Raw genomic sequence first — 20,505 nt, forward strand, 5'->3', positions numbered from 1 at the left:
ACATCAGATAACCTAATATTCCTTCTTCTCCTCTCCAAGGGATTTTAAATGCCAATTGCACATCTTCCTTGTTATCCTGGTGATTTTCTGTAGGAAAGTTGTGCCTGGATCTCCCAGAAAGGTTGAAATCCTGGTCACGGAAACACCAAAGGAGTATTCTCTGTTACTGCAGCTCACCTAAGACATGACACCCTCAGCACCCAAAAATACTGCACCCGGGGGGTAGTAGGAATTTCTTCACAAATCAGCAGTCCCTAGGCGGATATTACAGAAGCAGCGGTGGGAACGCTCCAGACAGAAGGCCGTGAAAAGGGTATGCAATGCGATGATGTCCACGGCGTTTGTAACAAAGTACATGCTAATATCCTACTGAGGTTAGTGTACGCTACCTCCCAGCCACCTGTAACGAAGACCACGTCCACACAGCTCTGGGAGGAGCCGCTCTGCATCACCAAAGTAGACCCCAAAACTCGAGCGTCGACTAACTTTCCTATTGGCCCTTCCGGCCTTCACTCAGCACCTGGCAACAAAACGTCTCCCCTTGCGCATGCGCGCCACCCGCTTCCGGTCCAGGAGCTCGGTGTTCCGGCCTTTCTCGCCCGGGTGGAATTCCTGCCCCAATTTCCTGAGACTCGTTCTTTTCGCGTGCAATGTCCACGGACTCGGGTGCCTGTACCAAAGAGCCGCTCTTACAGCTGCTACCCGTAGACGCTAGAGATAGGGGTACCCAACGCTGCCGTCTGGGCCCGGCAGCCCTCCGCACTTTGGGCGCGCGCTTAGGTTCGGCGGTGAAGATCTCGCTGCCCAACGGCGGCTCCTGCCTCTGCACTGCCTGGCCGCGGCGGGACCGAGCGGATGGCTTTGTGCAGCTGGACCTGCGGTGCGCGAGCCCCGGGGCGGCGGTAGGGGCGCCGGGGTCCCGGGGGAGCCTCAGCCTGAGCCGCCTCCGCCTGGTGCCCTGTCCGCCCCTGCGGCGCCTCACCCTGTGGCCGGTGTTGCGAGAGGCGGCGGGCGCGCCCGGCGCCCACGATGAAGCTGCAGTGCTGGAGGCCGCGCACGAGCTGCTGAGGAACCGCCCTGTCTCCCTAGGCCACGTGGTGGCCGCCCCACCGAGCGCAGCCGGCCCTGTGGCAGCCCTGCACGTCGTCGGCGGGAGCCCCAACCCGGATCCGGCCGGGCTGGTGACTCCTCGCACCTGCATCAGCCTCTGCGCGGAGCCCCGGTCGAAGGCAGAGCCCAAGTCCGGGGTGCCCCTGGGGGGCCTCTCGGAGGCGGCCGACTCGCTGCGGGAGCTGCTGCTCCTGCCGCTGCGCTACCCCAGCGCCCTGGCCGCGCTGGGACTAGCCGTGCCCCGCGGGGTGCTCCTCGCAGGCCCGCCCGGGGTGGGCAAGACGCAGCTCGTGCGCGCCGTGGCCCGGGAGGCGGGCGCGGAGCTGCTGGCCGTGAGTGCCCCGGCGCTGCAGGGCTCCCGGCCTGGGGAGACCGAGGAGAACGTGCGGCGGGTGTTCCAGCGCGCGCGGGAGCTGGCCCGCCGCGGGCCCAGTGTCCTCTTCCTGGACGAGGTGGACGCCCTGTGCCCCCGGCGGGGAGGTCCGCACCGAGCCCCTGAGAGCCGCGTGGTGGCCCAAGTGTTGACGCTGCTGGACGGCATGAGTGGGGACCGCGAGGTCGTGGTTGTGGGAGCCACCAACCGGCCGGACGCCCTAGACCCAGCGCTGCGCAGACCCGGGAGGTTTGACCGAGAAGTGAGTTGTTCCCGCGGGCCATCACTGGGTCTGGAACCGCGGCCTCTGCTGGCCCTGGTTGGCTGCCCTGAGGCGTTGTAGGTTTGGGAGTTAGTGAGACTGGACTAGGGCTTTTTGTAATACAGAGACCACTACTCTGTCCGAGTGTGGTCAGTGACCACGAGAGTCAACTTGGAGGCAGAGCGGCCGTTAGGGAATTCGTTTTGTTGAGCAGGTCCTGCCAATGAGTAGTATACTGTAATAGCAATGTTAATGTATGAGGGAACTTGGTCTGCTTTCAGGATTTTAAACTCAGAGATTTGGAGTGAGGATTTTGAAAGTAGGTGCGTAGTCTGAAGACGCGTGTTGAACTAAAAAAGGGGAAGCAGAAGAAGCACTAAAGTGGGTATTTATCTTGTGGTTTATTCATTGCCTGTCAGGACGTCAACATCCTGTCTCACTGTTGAGGGCTCAGTTGAACGATTTGTCTCTTAGAGGTAGTCAGTCGAAGAGTTTGTCCCTGGCTGTTTGTACTAAACCATACTAAACCCAAAGTCAAAACATCACATTACCTAACAGGAAATTGTTCTTATTTATGCAGCAGAAGAGAATTGAAAGCATTATTTCCAAAGCAGGTGTGTCACATAAATTCAGCCAAATAGAGTCCAGTATATTGCAATGAACTCCTCTCACATCTTACATTTTGCTTGATGTTTTGAATATGTACACCAAGAGCTGAAAGGGAAGTTGGAGTCACTGTGGTTAACCAGAGCGTGTTAAAAAACAAGGAGAAGCTGAATGTGATCATCCACGGCCCTTGAATTGGAGTCTGGTAGAACCGGTCTGAAATGAGCATTGTAAAATCAGCAGCAGAGTTTGAGCAGAACGGCCAACAAGTTCCAAATAATTGGTAGCCACTGGTTGATAGGTAACAGCTATGATATCAGAAGCCCGTATTTCCCTCTGGAGGATGTCCAAGATGTAGTTTGATAGCTAAAACAGAGCTTGTTGATTGGCAAGGAGTGACACCTCCAAGCTGGGTCAGATGCAGTTAAAAGTAATGCTTGCAGAAATTGTAGATATTGGCCATAGCGTGGTCCAAGACTGTTGAATGGAAGAACACTTTAACCCTGTTGTTCAGTTGATCCCAGTTGGGAAAGTATCCACAGTTACTCCCTAAGTTCCCAGGAAGGTTCAGTATTCAAAGCCTTTCTATTTTGTAAATGGATCCTAAATTTTCCATTTCTGAAGAAAAGTTTGAAATTTAGTGATTAAATATTTGCATTTTGTAATGGGATACTAAAGAGAGGTGACAGTTGCACACTTTTTGGTGAATCTATTGGGGAGCGGAGTGAATTTCTTCCTTGCATCATCTGGTACCCATCTCCTGTGGAGCTTCACAGAGCAGGGGCTAGATTCTCAGGTTTGCTATTCTAGAGTCTTAGGATATACTTAAAAGTATATGGCACTCTGGGCCCAGCGATGTGGCATAGTGGTAAAGCCACCGCCTGCAGTGCTGCATCCCATGTGGGTGCTGGTTAGAGTCCTGGCTGCTCCACTTCCAATCCAGCTCTCTGCTGTGACCTGGGAAAGCAGAAGATAGTCCAAGTCCTTGGGCCCCTGCACCTGTGTGGGAGACCTGGAAGAAGCTCCTGGCTCCTGGCTTCCGATCAGCTCAGCCATCTGGAGAGGGAATCCTCAGATGGAAGACCTCTCTCTCTCTCTCTCTCTCTCTCTCTCTCTGCCTCTGCTTCTCTGTAACTCTGCCTTTCAAATAAATAAATAAAATTTTATTTTAAAAAATGACAGTCATGACACAGTCATTTGCTAAATTATTGTACACATTTGTGAGGATAAAAAACATTTTTTTTTAAACTGTAAACTAAGATTTTTTGTTTGGCTTTGCCTACAGATTGTCATTGGGACTCCCACGCTCAAACAAAGAAAGGCGATTCTACAAGTGCTTACCTCTAAGATGCCCGTCTGCAGTGAGGTTAATTTGGGGCTCCTGGCAGAAATGACGGTGGGCTACGTGGGTGCGGACCTGACCGCACTCTGCAGGGAGGCTGCCATGCACGCCGCCCTTCACGGTGAGAAGGTAAGGAGTAGCCATCAGCGGCCAGCTACCCGACGCTTGTCATGAATGGAACAAATTAATTTGGGGGTTAAAAAACTAGTTTTGGTTTGACCAGTGTTTCCCTGTGATTCAGCTCAGGTTTTGCATTTTGGCAGGAGTTCGCAGAACTGGTCCTGTGTTTTGTCATTGCATCTATCAGTAGCACCTGTGCTTTGTCATATCACTGGTGAAGTGAATTCTGATTTCCTCAATAGGGCAGTGTCTGAGGTTTCGCCATTGTCAAGGAGAAAAAATACTATTTTTTCTTGTATTATTAATATATATCTTGTGGGAGAGGTATTGTGAGGGGGAAACACTGGGCACTGGGAATTTTATTTAAATTTATCTGTAACATTTAGGTCTTCACTTTGTGACTACTCTTCTTAAAAATATATATGATATATATATATATATATCATATATATATATATATATTACCGGGGCCAGCGCTGTGGTGTAGTACGTTAATCTTCCATCTGTGGCGACGGCATCCCATATGGGCGCTGGTTCTAATCCCAGCTGCTCCACTTCCTATCCAGCTCTCTGCTATGGCCTGGGAAAGCAGTAGAAGATGGCCCAAGTCCTTGGGCCCCTGCACCCACATGGGAGACTGGGAAGAAGCGTCTGGCTCCTGGCTTCAGATTGGCATGGCTCCAGCCATTGCAGCCATTTGGGGAGTGAACCAACAGAAGGAAGACCTTTTTCTGTCTTTCTCTCTCACTGTCTGTAACTCTACCTCTCAAATAAAAGAAATAGAATCTTAAAATAATGTATATATATATGTGTATATATATATATATTATCCGACACTACTGATGGGAAAATTTAGTCATTGGTATATAATAAGTAATTCTGAATACTTAAGATGCTATGGTAGATATATATTATCCATTTAGTCATTGGTATGTAATAAGTAATTCTGAATCCCAAAAAACTGGTTCATTTCAACAGCTAAGGATTCTGGAGCAAAGTCTTTAATCTGAATTGTAACATCAAAATTGTCCTTTGATTTTAAACTACAAAAGGATGGTTTTTCATTCTAAATTTTGAAAAACCTTTTTTACCTAAATAATTCTCACCCTCCACCATCCTTTGCCTTTTTTTGTGTGTGCTCACTCTGAAGGTGGGCAGGAATTACATGAACCAAAGCTGCTTGATGTTTTCGTTGTCTGTCCTGTGTGTGAAGGTGTGAGAATGGATGTCTTTTAGGGAGAGGCTGAGAGTACCGGGGATGAATAAGGAGATTTATATTCAGGCTTCCCTCTGCTTTGAGGTTGCAGGTTTAACTTTCAGCACCTCTGGTCTAGGTGGCCTCTTGAGCTGCTGCAGTCCACTGCTACTGCAGGATGGGCCTACCTAGGGATCACTACTACAGGTGTGGCTGGATTCTGAAACAATCCCAGGGAGTGGAAGGAAGAAGGGTAGAGACATCTAGGAAGGTACTGGCTCCACCAGGCAGCTGAGGGGCCATTGCTACCTCTCTGTGTGCCACAGCAGATAAGGGATTCATGAAAGTTCATTGGACTTTTTATGAAGTGTTCCTATTAAGGGATTAAAAATGTAGTTTGATAGAGAGGAAAGAATTTATATTCCTGAAAGGGTTATTAGAACCAAGTGAACTCATGTACATCTTGAACCATAAATGGGATTTTCCAGTGTTGATATTCTCTAAAAGTTAGTATTTGCATACCCAACCCCTAATAGTGCCAACCAGTTAAAAGCTATTTTTAAAAATTACAGAATAGTGTCCTTTATGAGAAATTAAATAAGATAGAAAATGACAGAAAAAATAAACATTGCCTGAAACTGCACCTCCCAGATTATAGTAGTTGGAGTGTTCAGAATAACTGAATACATGTATGAGTGTATTCACATACTAATCTCACATAAGTAGGGTAAGATAGCTTGTTACTGAATTTGTGGACAGTTATAGCTTGAGAATTTTATATATGAAAGGGAAAGTACTTTAATAAATATAATACAGATACTTTAAATAAAAATGTAAGGACTTTTTAACTAGCAAAAAAATTTGCCTCACTAGAATGACCATAGTATAATGTTAGAGTGAAGATGACCTTTTTTTTCCCTTAGATATCTTTATTTATTTGAAAGGCAGAGTTACATATAAAGAGGGAGATCTGCCATCCACTGGTTCATTCCCCAAATGGCCACAACAGATATGGCTGAGCCAAGCCAAAACCAGGAGCTTTTTCTGGGTCTCTCGCATGGGTTGCAGGGGCCCGGACACTTGGTCTGCCCTCCGCTGCTTTTCCCAGCCATTAGCAGGGAGTCAGATCAGAAGTGGAGCAGCCTGCCCATATGGGATGCCAGCATCGCAGGCTGCAGCTTAACCTGCTTTGCTACACTGAGGATGACCTGTCTATGCATAACATAAAATCTGATAGCCTGAAAGGAAATGATTTGTTTAGTTGACCATTTGAGGATGGCAAAACCATGCTATAAACAGACAAGAGTAAGAAAGTGCTTTTAGCTCAATTTCCTTGGTATTGAAAGAACTCTTGAATCAGTTAGAAAAGATACAAGAGAACAGGCAATTGCTGATAAAAGGAATGCCAATAAATATAAAAGGTCTTCAACCTTAATTCCTTTAAAAATTATTCTTTCAATGTTTTTTAATTTTTGATTTTGAAATAATTTAAAACTTATGGGAGAATTACAAAATAATTGCAGGAAATTCCCACTAGCCTTTATGCAAATTCACTGATTTTTTTAACATTTTGCCAAATAACATTCATCTTCCTCATTTCTCTCCCTCTTTCTGTCTCTATGAGTATATGTGGATACATTTAGTTTTGAAAGTTTTTAAAAATTTGAACTTTTTTGTGTGAGTGTGAGACATTTGACATTGATATAACTAATGCAGGCAGGCCAGTTATTTTATAGAATGGTCAGATTCCAGTTATACATCCCTGTTAAGAATACTCCCTAACCCATATTGTGTCATTAGATTATCACATGTGGAGACACAGATGTCCATCAGCTCCTCATTGATGCTCATTTTGGTCAACCCACTTAAGGCAGTGTCCAGTTTTTCTACTGTGTAACTACAACTCTTCCCTCTGCCACTTGTAAGGAATCTGTGAGGAGACACTGGTAGACTACAAATATCCTGGTTCTCACCAAACTCCATTCCTCTAGATATACCATCCAGATCTTGCCCCAAACAGCCTTTACGGGGATGGCCACAACAGGTGTTTCTCTTATTTCTTCATTCCCTCCATCTCAGTCTGAACTGAAGAAATGTAATTAACACAGTAATGAGGATCATTTCTTCCTGTCACATTGGCACAAATGTAGAAGTTTGGTAATTTGTGGGGAGACAGCAACTTTGTATTATTGGAGGAGAGTAAATTGATGCAACTTCTTTGAGGACTGCTGGCAATAGCTGTCCAAATTGTGAATATGTATACTCCTGAGTCTGGTAATTCTGCTTTGGGGACATGGTTATAGAAAATACTTGAGTGTGAGCACAAGAACTTTGAGTTAGTTTTGTGTTTAGTATTTTAAATAACAAAAGACTGGAAATGCTGTAATGTTTGTCAGAAAAAGGTAGTTAAATTATGGAACATTTATACAGAAGTGTGTCAGGCAGTTGTCAAAATAAGTGATGTGGAACTATATTAGTTGACATGGAAAAATTCTAAGATAAGGGAAAAGAGGAAAGTGAAGCTGATAGGTATGGTGGGTTCCCTTTGCTTATCTTTTTCGAAGGAGGTTGTCATGAAGCATACTGAAATATACTAGACATTTGACAAGAAGATCTTAAAAAAGTAGTTGTGCTTTATGTCACAAAAAAGGTCGACCTAATTTTTTGTTTGTTTTTGCTCTTTTGGGTATACTTCTTCAGAACCAGAACAATCCAGTGATTGATGAAGCAGACTTCCTTGAAGCTTTTAAAAAGATTCAGCCCTCATCATTTCGAAGTGTTGTTGGACTGATGGACATCAAGCCTGTTGACTGGGAGCAGATTGGTGGCCTTGAAGATGTAAAACTGAAGTTAAAACAGGTATTTAGCTGATTTGCTTAAACTTAAAATATTACACGATCGTGTTCTGTGCATGAGCATGATGGAATTAGGGTGAAAGCACATTGCACCAACACTGCTCTTGCCACATCACTACTACGATCCCAACAGCTAAATCCAGCGATCACTTTTCAGTCTTTATGTAACTGGACTTCTGTAGACGTCAGAACTATTTTTCGTACTTTCCTGCTTCAACCCTCTTTGTTTTTGCTTTTAAAAGTTTATAATCTAGAACGGGTTAACAGATTTTCCGTAAAGAGCCAGATAGTAAAAGTAAACTTTGTGGGCCACACATTCTCTATTGCAGCCATTCAGCTTTGCCATTGGTACGTAAAGAGAGCTGAGGCAATACAGAACTGAGAGTCAGCCTTCCTTAGCTGTAGCTTCTGTGTTGTTGGATTCAGCCAACCCACTGAAAAATATTTAGGGAAGGAAAGGAATTGCATCTGTGTGTATATATATTTTTATATTTTACATATACTTCTATGTAGTACACATTTGTTTTTTAGCATTGTATTAGATATTACAAGTAATCTAAAGATGATTTCAAGTATACAGGAAGTTATGTGTACATTATATACAAATATTACACCAATTTATGTAAGCGATTTGAGTATCCATGGATTTTGGTATCCAGTCCCCTGAGGGTGATACTGAGAGATTAATTGTATTCTGATAATATTTTATTTATTTATTTATTTTTTTGACAGGCAGAGTGGACAGTGAGAGAGAGAGAGAAAGGTCTCCCTTTTGCCATTGGTTCACCCTCCAATGGCCACCACAGCTGGTGTGCTGCGGCCGGCACACTGCGCTGATCCGAAGCCAGGAGCCAAGTGCTTATCCTGCTCTCCTATGGGGTGCAGGGCCCAAGCACTTGGGCCATCCTCCACTGCACTCCCTGGCCTCAGCAGAGAGCTGGCCTGGAAGAGGGGCAACCGGGACAGAATCCGGCGCCCCGACCGGGATTAGAACCCGGTGTGCCGGCGCTGCAAGGCGGAGGATTAGCCTATTGAGCCGCAGCACTGGCCATCTGATATTTTATTTATGGACACTGAAATCATAATTCTTACATTTTACAAAATGTTATTTTGATTTTTTTCCAAGCACTGAAACATTTAAACACCATTCTTAGTTTGTGGACTGTACAGATACAGGTGGTGGGTCTTAGTTGCGTTGACCTGTGATCTAAAAGACATGTGACGGCCGCAGTGCAGGGATTGGTGAGGCACAGCATCGTAATGGACAGGCAGCGTGGCCTAGAGAGCCACCTGGTAGTGGTTTTCTCTGTGGGTGTTGAGGTATACACCGCGCCACATCCTCTCAGCTGCACTGCATCTTCAGAAATTGATTTTGCTGGTTTACCTATGATGTTCCTGCCCTACGGAGCTGGGTTTCTAACAACAGGCACAAATGACTGATTTGTAAATATCAATTATAATTTAGTCATCTTAACCATGATCTTTATTTCCAGTGAACCCTGGAATCTTTAAACCCATGGATAAGAGCATTTGTTATGTGCCCTGATTGTTTAACATGTATTTGTTGACTCATTGAATCTTCACAAGATGCGTGAGACAAATTGTAAGAGATGTCTAAGTGCACTCCTTACCTCGGGTCTCATTGTCTTCCCGTCCGTTTCCCACATGGCTTCCTCATTGTTGACTAAGACTTCCAAGGCCTATTGTGATCTGGCTCCTACCCCTACTTCAACTGCCTTGCTCCTTGTTTCTCTAGCCTCGCCATGGTTCCTGCTCACCACTGGAATACATCAGTTTCATGCATCTGTATTCTTTCTCTTCTATGATTGCTGTTTTCTGGCCTGGCTGTTTACAAGGCTCTCTCCCTCATTGTAATAGGATTAGCCTAGGTACAGGGTCTTGTCTTAACCTTTTTTCATGAAGAGGTAATAAATCAGTTCTGTAGAGCTGGTTTCTGTCATCTCACCAGCAATAAGACTTGGGCAAGCCACTTAATGTTTCTATACCTGAGTTTTGGCATTTAGAAAATTATGATAATAAAACTATTTAAAATTTTAAACATTTAAAAACCATTCTATGTTTGTGTTGGAGGTCATAAGGACTCATTTACTAGTTAGTTGAGGTTTAATAAGTGCCTACTTTGGACTGGTACCATTCTAGATGCTGGGGATTTAGTGCTGAAATTTGCTTACATTTTAGCAAGAGAAGAATGACAGATCTAACATGGAAAAAAGATCAATAGGAAAATCAACAAGTGCTCTAAAAGTGGGGGGCTGGTGTTGTGGCGTAGCGGGTAAAGCTGCTGCCTGCAATGCCAACATCCCATATGGGCGCTGGTTTGTGTCCTGGCTGCTCTATCTTCAATCCAGCTCCCTGTGAATGGCCTGGAAAAAGAGGAAGATGGCCCATATATTTGAGCCCCTGCACCCATGTGAGAGACCCAGAAGAAGCTCCTGGTTCCTGGCTTCAGCCTGGCCCAGTGCTGGCTGTTGTAGCCATTTGGGAGTGGCTGGAAAATCTCTCTGTCCCCCGCCCCCATCCCCAACCTGTAACTCTTTCAAATAAAAAAAATTTTTTTTGACAGGCAGAGTTAGACAGTGAGAGAGGAAGAGAGAGAAAGGTCTTCCTTCCATTGGTTCACCCCCCAAATGGCTGTTACAGCCGGCGCGCTGTGCCGATCCGAAGCCAGGAGCCAGGTGCTTCCTCCTGGTCTCCCATGTGGGTGCAAGGCCCAAGCACTTGGGCCATCCTCCACTGTACTCCCAGGCCACAGCAGAGAGCTGGACTGGAAGAGGAGCGACCGGGACAGAACCAGCGCCCCAACCGGGACTAGAACCCGGTGTGCCGGCGCTGTAGGCGGAGGATTAGCCTAGTGAGCCACGGCGCCGGCCTCAAATAAATTTTTTAAACCTTGGAAAAAGGGGCCGGCACTGTGGCGCAGTGGGTTAATGCCCTGGCTTGAAGCGCTGGCATCCCATATGGACGCTGGTTCAAGACCCAGCTGCTCCACTTCTGATCCAGCTCTCTGCTATGGCCTGGGAAGGCAGTGGAAGATGGTCCAAGTCCTTGGGCCCCTGCACCCACGTGGGAGACCCGGAAGAAGCGCCTGGCTCCTGGCTTCGGATCAGCACAGCTCTGGCCATTGCAGCCAATTGGGGAGTGAACCTTCAGACGGAAGACCTCTCTCTCTCTCTCTCTGCCTCTCCTCTTTCTGTTTAATTCTGATTTTCAGATAAATAAATTTTTTTAAAATCTTGGGGAAAAAAAAGGTATAAGATGGGTGGTGACACAGAGTGACTAGGAGGAGGAGGTTCTGTTTTAAGTAGGGTGTAGGGTGCTGTGAGTGCCTCCCAGAGGAAATGACATTTGAACTGAGGCCTGAGTGATGCAGAACAGCTGCAGAGATTTAGGGGCAAAGTTCAGGTGGAGGGAGAAAAGCAGGTGATGGCCCTGAGATGGGAACAAGCCACGGGCTTAGAAGACAGTCAGATTGCATAAAGCCTCTGAACTGGTGAGTAGGGAATATGTATTGGGGTTTGGTTCTGGTTGTGAAGGGAAGTTAATGAAGAGTTTTCAGCAGGAATGATGTGACCTGACTTGGGTTCTAAGATACCCAGCTGCTGTGTGGAGAAGAGGCTGAGAATTGTTGAATGAACAAATGGATTCTGTGAATCATTGTTTTACTGAAACAACTCTTCTCTTCTTGCCTACTTACAGAGCATCGAGTGGCCTCTCAAATTCCCTCAGGAGTTTGTTAGGATGGGTCTGACACAACCAAAGGGAGTTCTCCTCTATGGTCCCCCAGGCTGCGCTAAAACCACCCTGGTGAGGGCCCTGGCCACCAGCTGTCACTGCTCTTTCGTTTCAGTGAGCGGAGCTGATCTCTTTTCACCCTTTGTTGGAGATTCAGAAAAAATCTTGTCCCAGGTTTGTTTACTTCTCTGTGTATTTAGATTTACTTTTGATTTATTTCATGCCTTATAGATCAGCTTATTTAAAAAAAAAATCACTCGTTTATTTCCCTATTATAAAAGTTATATATGCTTGTTAACAGATAATTAGAAAATATAAGAAACTGTATTTTGGTAACTTCCCTGTCTTTTTTTCTTTTTAAACAAAATAAAAGGCAGGTTTTACAATGTGAGGGAATTTCATTTATTTATTTATTTATTTATTTATTTATTTTGACAGGCAGAGTGGACAGTGAGAGAGAGAGACAGAGAGAAAGGTCTTCCTTTGCCGTTGGTTCACCCTCCAATGGCCGCCGCAGTTGGCACACTGCGGCCGGCGCACCGCGCTGATCCGATGGCAGGAGCCAGGTGCTTCTCCTGGTCTCCTATGGGGTGCAGGGCCCAAGCACTTGGGCCATCCTCCACTGCGCTCCCTGGCCACAGCAGAGAGCTGGCCTGGAAGAGGGGCAACCGGGACAGGATCAGTGCCCTGACTGGGACTAGAACCCGGTGTGCCGGCGCCGCAAGGCAGAAGATTAGCCTATTGAGCCGCGGCGCCGGCACAATGTGAGGGAATTTCAAAAGTTTGTGGAAAATGGAACTGAAAGATAAATTTAGTGTGGTGCAAAGAATATTCTGAAATCCATGCATAGTATTTTTACCATATGCATTCTCCATGAAGTTTTTTGAAGATTGCTCATTTATCTATAGTTTTATCCTGCTGTTTAAACTTAAAATAGCCACCTTTGAAATTCCATAATACCTAACACTATTGGAAAATGTTTACTACATGATACTCCATTGTTGTTCTATTAATTTTTATGATTTTGTTAATTTTTATTCACCAAATTTTAAACATGTTTTTACATTTAAGAAATTACAAATAGCAACGCAGAGAACATACCTTCATCTGACTGATGTATAACTGAAGCTTCTTCATGTCTTCTTCCTAATAAAAGGTGTTCAGACAAGCAAGAGCAAATACTCCAGCAATTGTGTTTTTGGATGAAATTGATTCCATCTTGGGATCTCGCTCAGTCAGCAAAACAGAATGCAGTGTTCAAGAGCGAGTTCTCTCTGTTCTCCTGAATGAATTAGATGGTGTTGGACTTAAGACGATAGAAAGAAGAGGAAGTAAATCAAGTCAACAGGGTAAATACAAGGAGCTGAAAAAAACGAAGAGGTACTTATTAGCTAGAATATTCCCAAAAAGCCTAGACCAACATTAAGTAGAATGCCTATGTGCTGTTCCTTTTCCTGTGCTGGATGCTTCTCGTAGAAGAATTTATGTAATTTCTATTTGACTTTGTGGGGTTTATACAGAGCTGGTAAAAAGTGTGCTTTGTCTAGGGAAGGTGAGGTAACCTTAGATATGTATGAATATGAATTTTATCTTTCCTTGGTGTGAGAAATACAGGTAATGGAGAAGGGAAATTATTTCTGTGTTTATCTCTTTCTAAAAAGTTGTATGTAAAGTAAAACAGGTTATTATTTACAATAACCTTAGTAAGTGTATTGAGAAATGGGTTTCCTTGGCTGTAAAAGGAGTTAAAATGACCTTTGGAACCCTTTTCCCTCTCTTTCCAAGTCTGTTCTCCATGTAGAGTTTGGTATCCTTCAGTTATCCTCGATAGACAATTAGACAGTTTTTCTTTTATTCCTCTCTTACCTGTTTGCCATTTGAAAAATTGTTCCATGGAACATAGCGATTAGAGTCAGAAATTACCTCGTCACATCTGGTCACGCTGGCGTTCCTTCTACAGTGACTTCTAGCAGAGGCTCACCTCGCCTCTGCTGAAAGCCCTTCAGGTATAGAGAAGTCACTACTATGAAGGATTGCAGCATCGGAGACTGCTCTGATTATGCAGCAGATGGCTTTGAACACCTTGCCCTGTTAGCTCTTAGACACTCCTTATCTCCATCCAGGATTTGCATACCTGTAACTTCGGTTAATTACCCATATTTCTGCCTATGGAAAAGATGGTAAAGCTCCCTCTTCAGGGATAGGATAGGTAACATTTTTCATGGCTACATGTATGCCTCTACTGGTTAGTCCTAGACTTAGTGCACTTAAATTGTGAGGGCAGGAGCATTCAGGGCACCTGAGAGGTGCGCTGTGTAGTGTCAGGTTTTCCACTGGTCCTCTCACGGGGAAATGTTTCTTAGGATTAGCTGTTCCTTTCACCATGCTCGCAGACAGCTCCGGGATTACTGCTTGGTTTCCGGGATACTTGGATATCAAGGAGTTGGTATAGAGAGGGGGTATAAGAATTCTGCTCCCAAGAAAAGGATATCCCTATTTATAAACAAATGGGCAGACGTTATGACTTAACAACTTTTACAAGAAATTTAGGTATTGACATGTCTTAGTGAGTTAAACTTCCACTTGCAATGCAGGTATCCTGTGTGAGTGATGGTTCAATTTCTGCCTGCTTCCCTTCCGATCTGGCTCCTGGTTAATGTGCCTGGGAAAGCAGAGGAAGATAGTCTGAGTTCTTGGGCCCCTGTACCAACATGGGCAACCCAGATAGAGTTCCAATCTCCTGGCTTCAGCCTGGCCATTGTAGCCATTTGGGAAGTGAACCAACAAGTGGAAGATTGTCTCTATGTGTGTGTGTACGCATGTATAATTCTGCCTTTCAAGTAAATAAATAAATCATTATTAAGAGAAAAAAATATAATAATAAACTTATTGACATTTCTTTGTATTGTGTTTTCCATTAGAGTTTCAAGAAGTTTTTAATCGACATGTGATGATTGTCGCAGCAACAAATAGGCCCGATGTGTTAGATGATGCCTTGCTCCGTCCTGGAAGACTTGATAAGATTATCTATATTCCACCTCCAGATCAAAAGGTAATCATGGACATGTTTACTCTGCATGAGCATTTTTTAAAAAATTTATTTATTTGAGAGGCAGAATTACAGAGAAGCAGAGGCAAAGAGATGGCCCCAGAAGGCCACAAAGGCCAGAGCTGTGCCGCTCCAAAGCCAGGAGCCAGGAGCTTCCTCCTGGTCTCCCATGCAGATGCAGGGGTCCAAGGACTTGGGCCATCTTCCACTGCTTTTCCAGGCCGTAGCAGAGATCTGGATTAGAAGTGGAGCAGCCGGGACTCAAACCAGCGCCCAAATGGGATGCTGGCACTGGAGGCAGCGGCTTTGCCCACAGTACTGCACGCTGCGTGAGCATTTTTAACAGGATGTCCACAGGGACATTGGCAGAGTTGAGTTCCACACTGGCGGTGGGTTTCATGCTTCCTTGCCTGCTGGCCCATTGTGGAATCATCTTCTGGATCTGCTTTTGCTGGACACGCTGGCCCTTCTCAGAGAAACAGAAGCAAGCCTTAAAGTAGGGTGGTTATTGCAGGGTTGTGGAGCCTGCCCAGCGTTGTTTTGCAGCTGCAATGGAGGCATCCTCAAGTGTCAGAGAGCTGACAGGGTTCTAGAGATTCTCTGCGTCAGCATCCTCGTCTTCCAGAGGGGAGACCTGAGGGTACAGAGAATATGCGGGGTGTTCCTAGGCAGGGGTACATTCTGTGTGCCCTTCGCAGACACAGCGAGTGATGAAAGGCCCAGAGGATGGATTTTTCTTTTTAGGATTTATTCATTTAAATTCTTTTTAAAGATTTATTTATTTGAGTTACAGAGAGAGAGGGAGAGAAAGGGATCTTTCATCCACTGATTCACTCTCTAAATGCCTGCAAAGCTGGGTCTGGGTCAGGCTGAAGCCAAGAGCCTGAAACTCCATCTGGGTCTCCCACATAGGTGCTGGGGCCTAAGCACTCTTACCATCTTCTGCTGCTGTCTCAGGTACATTAGCAGGGAGTTGGATCAGAAGCAGAGCAGCTGGGACTTGACCAGGATTCATATTCATACAGAGAGAGGTCTTCCATCCGCTGGTTCACTCCCCAATTGGCTGCAATGGCCGGAGCTGCACTGATCAGGAGCCAGGAGCTTCTTCCTAGTCTCCCACTTGGGTACAGGGGCCCAAGGACTTGGGCCATCTTCTACTGCTTTCCCAGGCCATACCAGAGAGCTGGATTGGAAGAGGAGCCGCCGGGACTAGAACCGGCGCTCATATGGGATGCTGGCACTTCAAGTCAGGGCTTTAACCCACTGTGCACAGTGCTAGCCCCGGCAGCAGTTTTAACACATTGTACCACAATGCTGGACCCTAAAGATATATTTATTTGTTTATTTGAAAGACAGAGTGTGACACAGGGAGAGACAGATCTTCCATTCATTGGTTCACTCCCCAGATGGCCACAGTGGCCTGGTCTGGGCCAGGCCAAAGCCAGGAGTCAGGAAATCCATCCTGGTCTCTCACATGGTGGTGGGGCCCAAGTACTTTGACCATCTACCACTGCCTCCCCAGGACCATTAGCAGGAAGCTGAATCAGAATCAGAGTAGCCAGGACTTGAACTGGCACTCTGATAGGGGATGCTGGCATTACAAATGGAGGCTTAATGCTGTACCACTGTGCTGGCTTCTGAATTTTTTCCTTCCTTGGGCTTTTGTTAGTTTTGAAGTGATGAAATAAATGTTTATTATACTTTGAAACTGTATCTGATAACTTATATATTTGCTTCTTAAACTGTGTTTAAAGGATTATTTGTATCCATAGGAGAGATTCATCTTATCTCTTAAGGAGATATATCTACTGTTGGCTATTTTAAAACACTAATTATAGAAGTATTGGAGGGGCCAGTGCTGTGGTATAGCAGGTAAAGCTGCCTCCTGCAGCGCCAGCATCCCATATGGGTGCCGGTTTGAGTCCTGGCTGTTCCACTTCTGATCCAGCTCTCTGCTTTGGCCTGGGAAAGCAGTAGAAGATGGCCCAAGTCCTTGGGCCCCTGCACTCATGTGGAAGACCCAGAAGAGGCTCTTGGCTGCTTGTTCCTTGGCTCCTTACTCTTGGCTCCAAGCCAAACCTTGCTGAGCTGGATTGGCTCAGCTCCGGCCATTGCAGCCAACTGGGGAGTGAACCAGTGGATGGAAGACCTCTCTCTCTCTGTAACTCTGACTTTCAAATAAATAAATAAATCTTAAAAAAAAGAAAAAAGCATTGGAATTTCTCGTGATGTCACTAATTATTACTATCGCCATGCAGGCTGTGGATGATTTAATCTTTCTTACCCTTCAGAAGCAAGAAGTGATTGATGTTTTTAATTGGAATCTCAAATGTATATCTGTACTTTCTCTGTACTATAATATGATAGAAAACTCAAAGTAAAAATGTTTTAATATATTATGGTGTCAAACATAAATGCTATAAAGTTATAAACATATTGTGTTTGATTTTCTTGCAGGGCAGGCTTTCTATTTTAGAAATCTGTACAAAAAGTATGCCAATAGGGTCTGATGTTTCCTTAGAAAACCTAGCAGCAGAAACCTGTTTTTTCTCTGGAGCTGACCTGAGAAACCTCTGCAGAGAAGTAAGTTAATTGGTGAAGAAATCTGTAGTTCAAAACATTCCTTCTTCTATTCCTGAATTTATCCACTTGGCAGTGTTTTCTGAAAGACGTCTAAGTGGCAGGTGCACGCCATGTGAGACACAGATGCAGCTCCTTCCCTTACAGGGCTCACAGGCTGGAGGTGGGGCAGTGCAGAGGCAGGTGTCATACTGGACTGGCAGTAGTGACTGTGTAGTGCATTGGGGAAGTTTAGGGTGCTGCTGTACCTAGAGGAATACCAGCCCAGGGTTGGGGACCGGGGGCGGCTTTCTGAGTGAGGAGGAAATTAGCAGCATGATTAGGGAGTTCAACAGCTAAGGGAGGGAATACAGTGTGCAGAGGGTTGGCAGTAGGAGAGGATGTGACACTCTTGAATCTTAGAATGGAGAATGGCAAGAAATGGAGCTGATGAAGTAGACGATGGCCAGATCTCATAGGTCCTTGTAAGCTACTTGAAAGCAATTAGGTTTTATTTTTGAGGGCAAAAGAAACCATTATAGGCTTTTCCTCTCCCATAAACTTAGGCTAAATATAACTTTTTTGTAAAAGATTTATTTATTTATTTGAAAGGCAGAGTTACAAAGAGAAAGAGAGAAGTCTTCTAGCCGCTGGTTCACTCCCTAAATGGCTGCAACAGCCAGAGCTGGGCTGAGCTGAAGCCAGGAGCTTCTTCCAGATCTCCCACGCTGGTGCAGGGGCCCAAAGACTTGGACCATCCTCTGCTGCTTTCCCAGGTGCATTAGCAAGGAGCTGGATCAGAAGTGGGACTTGAACCAGTGTCCATGTATGATGCTGGCGCGGCAGGCGTCAGCTTTACCCGCTACGCCACAGCACCGGCCCCTAAATATAACACTTTATAAAGCACAGATCAAAAGGATATAGTTATTGACATAAAGTGAACACACTTTTATTCTAACCACCACTTGCGTCAGGAAAAAGAACGCTGTCAATTCCCTGACCGTTCCTTGGTTCTCTGGACATCTGTCCCCTGCCTGCTCGCAGAAGGGGACTGCTGTCCCGGCCTCCAGCACTAGAGATCATTGTCGCCTGCCTTTGATCTGCACACAGATGGAACTAGACGGTGCATGTTATTTCTTTCGGTTCCTTTAATTCAAGATTGTGTTTTTTGAAATTCATCCATGATTTTGTATGTAGCCATAGTTTTTTCTACTGCTTTATAATCTAGTATATTAATACTCTGCATTTATTTTTTTAAAGATTTATTTATTTGAAAGTCAGAGTTACCCAGAGAGAGGAGAGGCAGAGAGAGAGAGAGAGAGGTCTTCCATCTGTTGGTTCATTCCCCAATTGGCTGCAATGGCTGGGAGAGAGAGAGGAGAGAGAGAGAGAGGAAGAGAGAGAGAGAGAGGTCTTCCAGAGAGAGGTCTTCCATCTGTTGGTTCACTCCCCAGTTGGCTGCAATGGCCAGAGCTGTGCCAATCCGGAGCCAGGAGCCAGGAGCTTCTTCCAGGTCTCCCATGTGGGTGCAGGGGCCCAAGAATGTGGGCCATCTTCCACTGCTTTCCCAGGCCATTACAGAGAGTTGGATCAGAAGTGGAGCTGCCAGGACTCAAACTAGCACCCATATGGGATCCTAGCACTGCAGGCAGCCACTTTAACCACTGTGCCACAGCATTGGCCCTATTACTCTGCATTTATTTATATATTTATCCATTGTTTTCCTTTTGAGCATTTTGATTTCTCCTTTACTACATGTCTCTAGATGCACATGTGTATTTATGTCTATTTCATAGCTATGAGAATGGCAAAGTCCTAGAATATATGTTTTATCTTTTCCTTAAATTTACGATCAGTGCTGTTTAGAAACTCTTACTACTCCAAGACCAAGAAGATATGGTCTCATTTTCAAAAATATATGTGGGCTTGTAGTATATTTATTATTCTGCAACTTGGCTCTTCCCATTTAAGGCTAAAGTTTAAATGGAGAAGAAATTACGGTCTATGCTACATGTATTTTTAATCATTTTAAATTTGTTAGCTTAATGTTTTTAGTGACGTAAATATTGGAATCCTAAAAGTGAAACTGAGATTTGGGATTCAGATTTTATAGTATGGCCATGTTACCTTAAAAAAAAAAAAATATGAAGCCAATTAAATGTTGTCTTATTGCTTGTCCCTCCTAGGCCGCCTTGCTTGCTCTGCAAGAAGATGGACTGGAAGCAACCACAGTGAAACAGGAGCATTTTCTAAAATCACTAAAGACTGTAAAACCATCTTTAAGTCATGAGGACTTGACTTTATATGAAAAGTTATTTAAGAAGAAGGATTTGCTAATTTAGAAGATACATAAAAATCACTTTACATCCCTGTAGGCTTGTTTACATGAACTGAAATGGGACTTTGCCTCCAGTTTGCAACGTCACACTTTCAGAGTGTGTGTGTATGTGTGTGTGTCCTTTAAATAAGGAGAACTTGAACCTGATAAGCTAAGGGACATCTTATTTCTAAAAGGCATACGTTATTAAAGTATGTAATTGAGAAGTGCGTGTATTGATTTTGTCATAAGGATAACTGGTTTTGGCTGATTCCTTTCTTTAGCTTTGAAATAATTTCGTTCTTCCAGAAAAATTACAAGAACAGTACCAAGAACTCTTATATATTCTAACCCAGATTCATTGGTCTTTAACGTTTTTGCTATATTTGTGGACTTTCTCTCCCTTTTCGTATCTAGGCACACATATATACACTTTGCTAAATGATGTGAAACAGATTATATATTTTATGCCCCTTTTCTCCCTTACTACCTAAGTATGTATTTTTTTAAAACTTATTTATTTGAAAGGCAGAGTTACAGAGAGAGTAAGAGAGAGAGAGAGAGAGGTCTAACATCCACTGGTTCACTCACCAAATGGCTGCAACGGCAGGAGCTGGGCTGATCTGAAGCCAAGAGCTGGGAGCTTCTTCCGGGTCTCCCATGTGGGTGCAGGGGCCCAAGGACTTGGGCCATCGTTCACTGCTTTCCCAGGCCATAGCAGAGAGCTGAATCAGAAATGGAGCAGATAGGTCTTGAACCAGCACCAAATATGGGATGCAGGCACTGCAGGTGGCAGCTTTACCCACTATGCCACAGTGCAGGCCCCTGTATTTCTTAAAAATAAAGTTATGTCCTTATACCACCACACTACAGGAAATGTTACATTGATACAGTATTTCAGTCTACCATCCAGTGAATTTCATGCATTGTCCCAATGTCTCGTGCAGTAGTTTTTTCCCTGTTA

General features: G+C 44.7%; 2 protein-coding genes across 6 annotated transcripts in view; one reads left to right on the top strand and one right to left on the bottom strand.

Moving 5' to 3' along the window:
• GATM (glycine amidinotransferase) overlaps positions 1-666 on the bottom strand; it is a 53,526-nt gene extending 52,860 nt beyond the window's left edge. The window contains exon 1 of one of the 4 annotated variants that reach the window (XM_062205835.1): positions 401-666. The gene's annotated coding sequence lies outside the window, so the exon portion shown is untranslated. Of the gene's footprint in view, positions 1-177 lie in introns of all 4 variants that reach the window. The other 3 variants (XM_062205832.1, XM_062205834.1, XM_062205833.1) reach the window with 3 other exon arrangements.
• On the top strand, positions 579-20,026 carry AFG2B (AFG2 AAA ATPase homolog B). 2 transcript variants are annotated; one of them, XM_062205829.1, is made up of 8 exons: positions 579-1,745; positions 3,637-3,822; positions 7,709-7,867; positions 11,581-11,790; positions 12,773-12,965; positions 14,538-14,668; positions 17,123-17,248; positions 19,411-20,026. In XM_062205829.1, exons 1-8 carry the CDS (start codon positions 651-653, stop codon positions 19,564-19,566), a joined length of 2,256 nt encoding a protein of 751 aa, XP_062061813.1. In that variant the 5' UTR covers positions 579-650; the 3' UTR covers positions 19,567-20,026. The 2 variants fall into 2 exon arrangements, with proteins under 2 accessions (XP_062061813.1, XP_062061814.1); XM_062205830.1 differs by lacking the exons at positions 17,123-17,248; positions 19,411-20,026 and having other exon boundaries at positions 12,773-12,996; positions 14,538-14,656.
• Positions 20,027-20,505: the final 479 nt, after the last annotated feature.

The sequence above is a fragment of the Lepus europaeus genome, chromosome 11, assembly GCF_033115175.1.
Source record: "Lepus europaeus isolate LE1 chromosome 11, mLepTim1.pri, whole genome shotgun sequence".
In the NCBI taxonomy this organism is placed as follows: Eukaryota; Metazoa; Chordata; class Mammalia; order Lagomorpha; family Leporidae; genus Lepus; species Lepus europaeus.

Bases quoted from the DNA above. Each gene is read 5' to 3' on its own strand.
- AFG2B (XM_062205829.1), top strand. From the start codon at position 651: ATGTCCACGGACTCGGGTGCCTGTACCAAAGAGCCGCTCTTACAGCTG. The intron at 1,746-3,636 runs GTGAGTTGTTCC...CTTTGCCTACAG, and splicing joins CCGGGAGGTTTGACCGAGAA to ATTGTCATTGGGACTCCCAC. The intron at 7,868-11,580 runs GTATTTAGCTGA...GCCTACTTACAG, and splicing joins TAAAACTGAAGTTAAAACAG to AGCATCGAGTGGCCTCTCAA.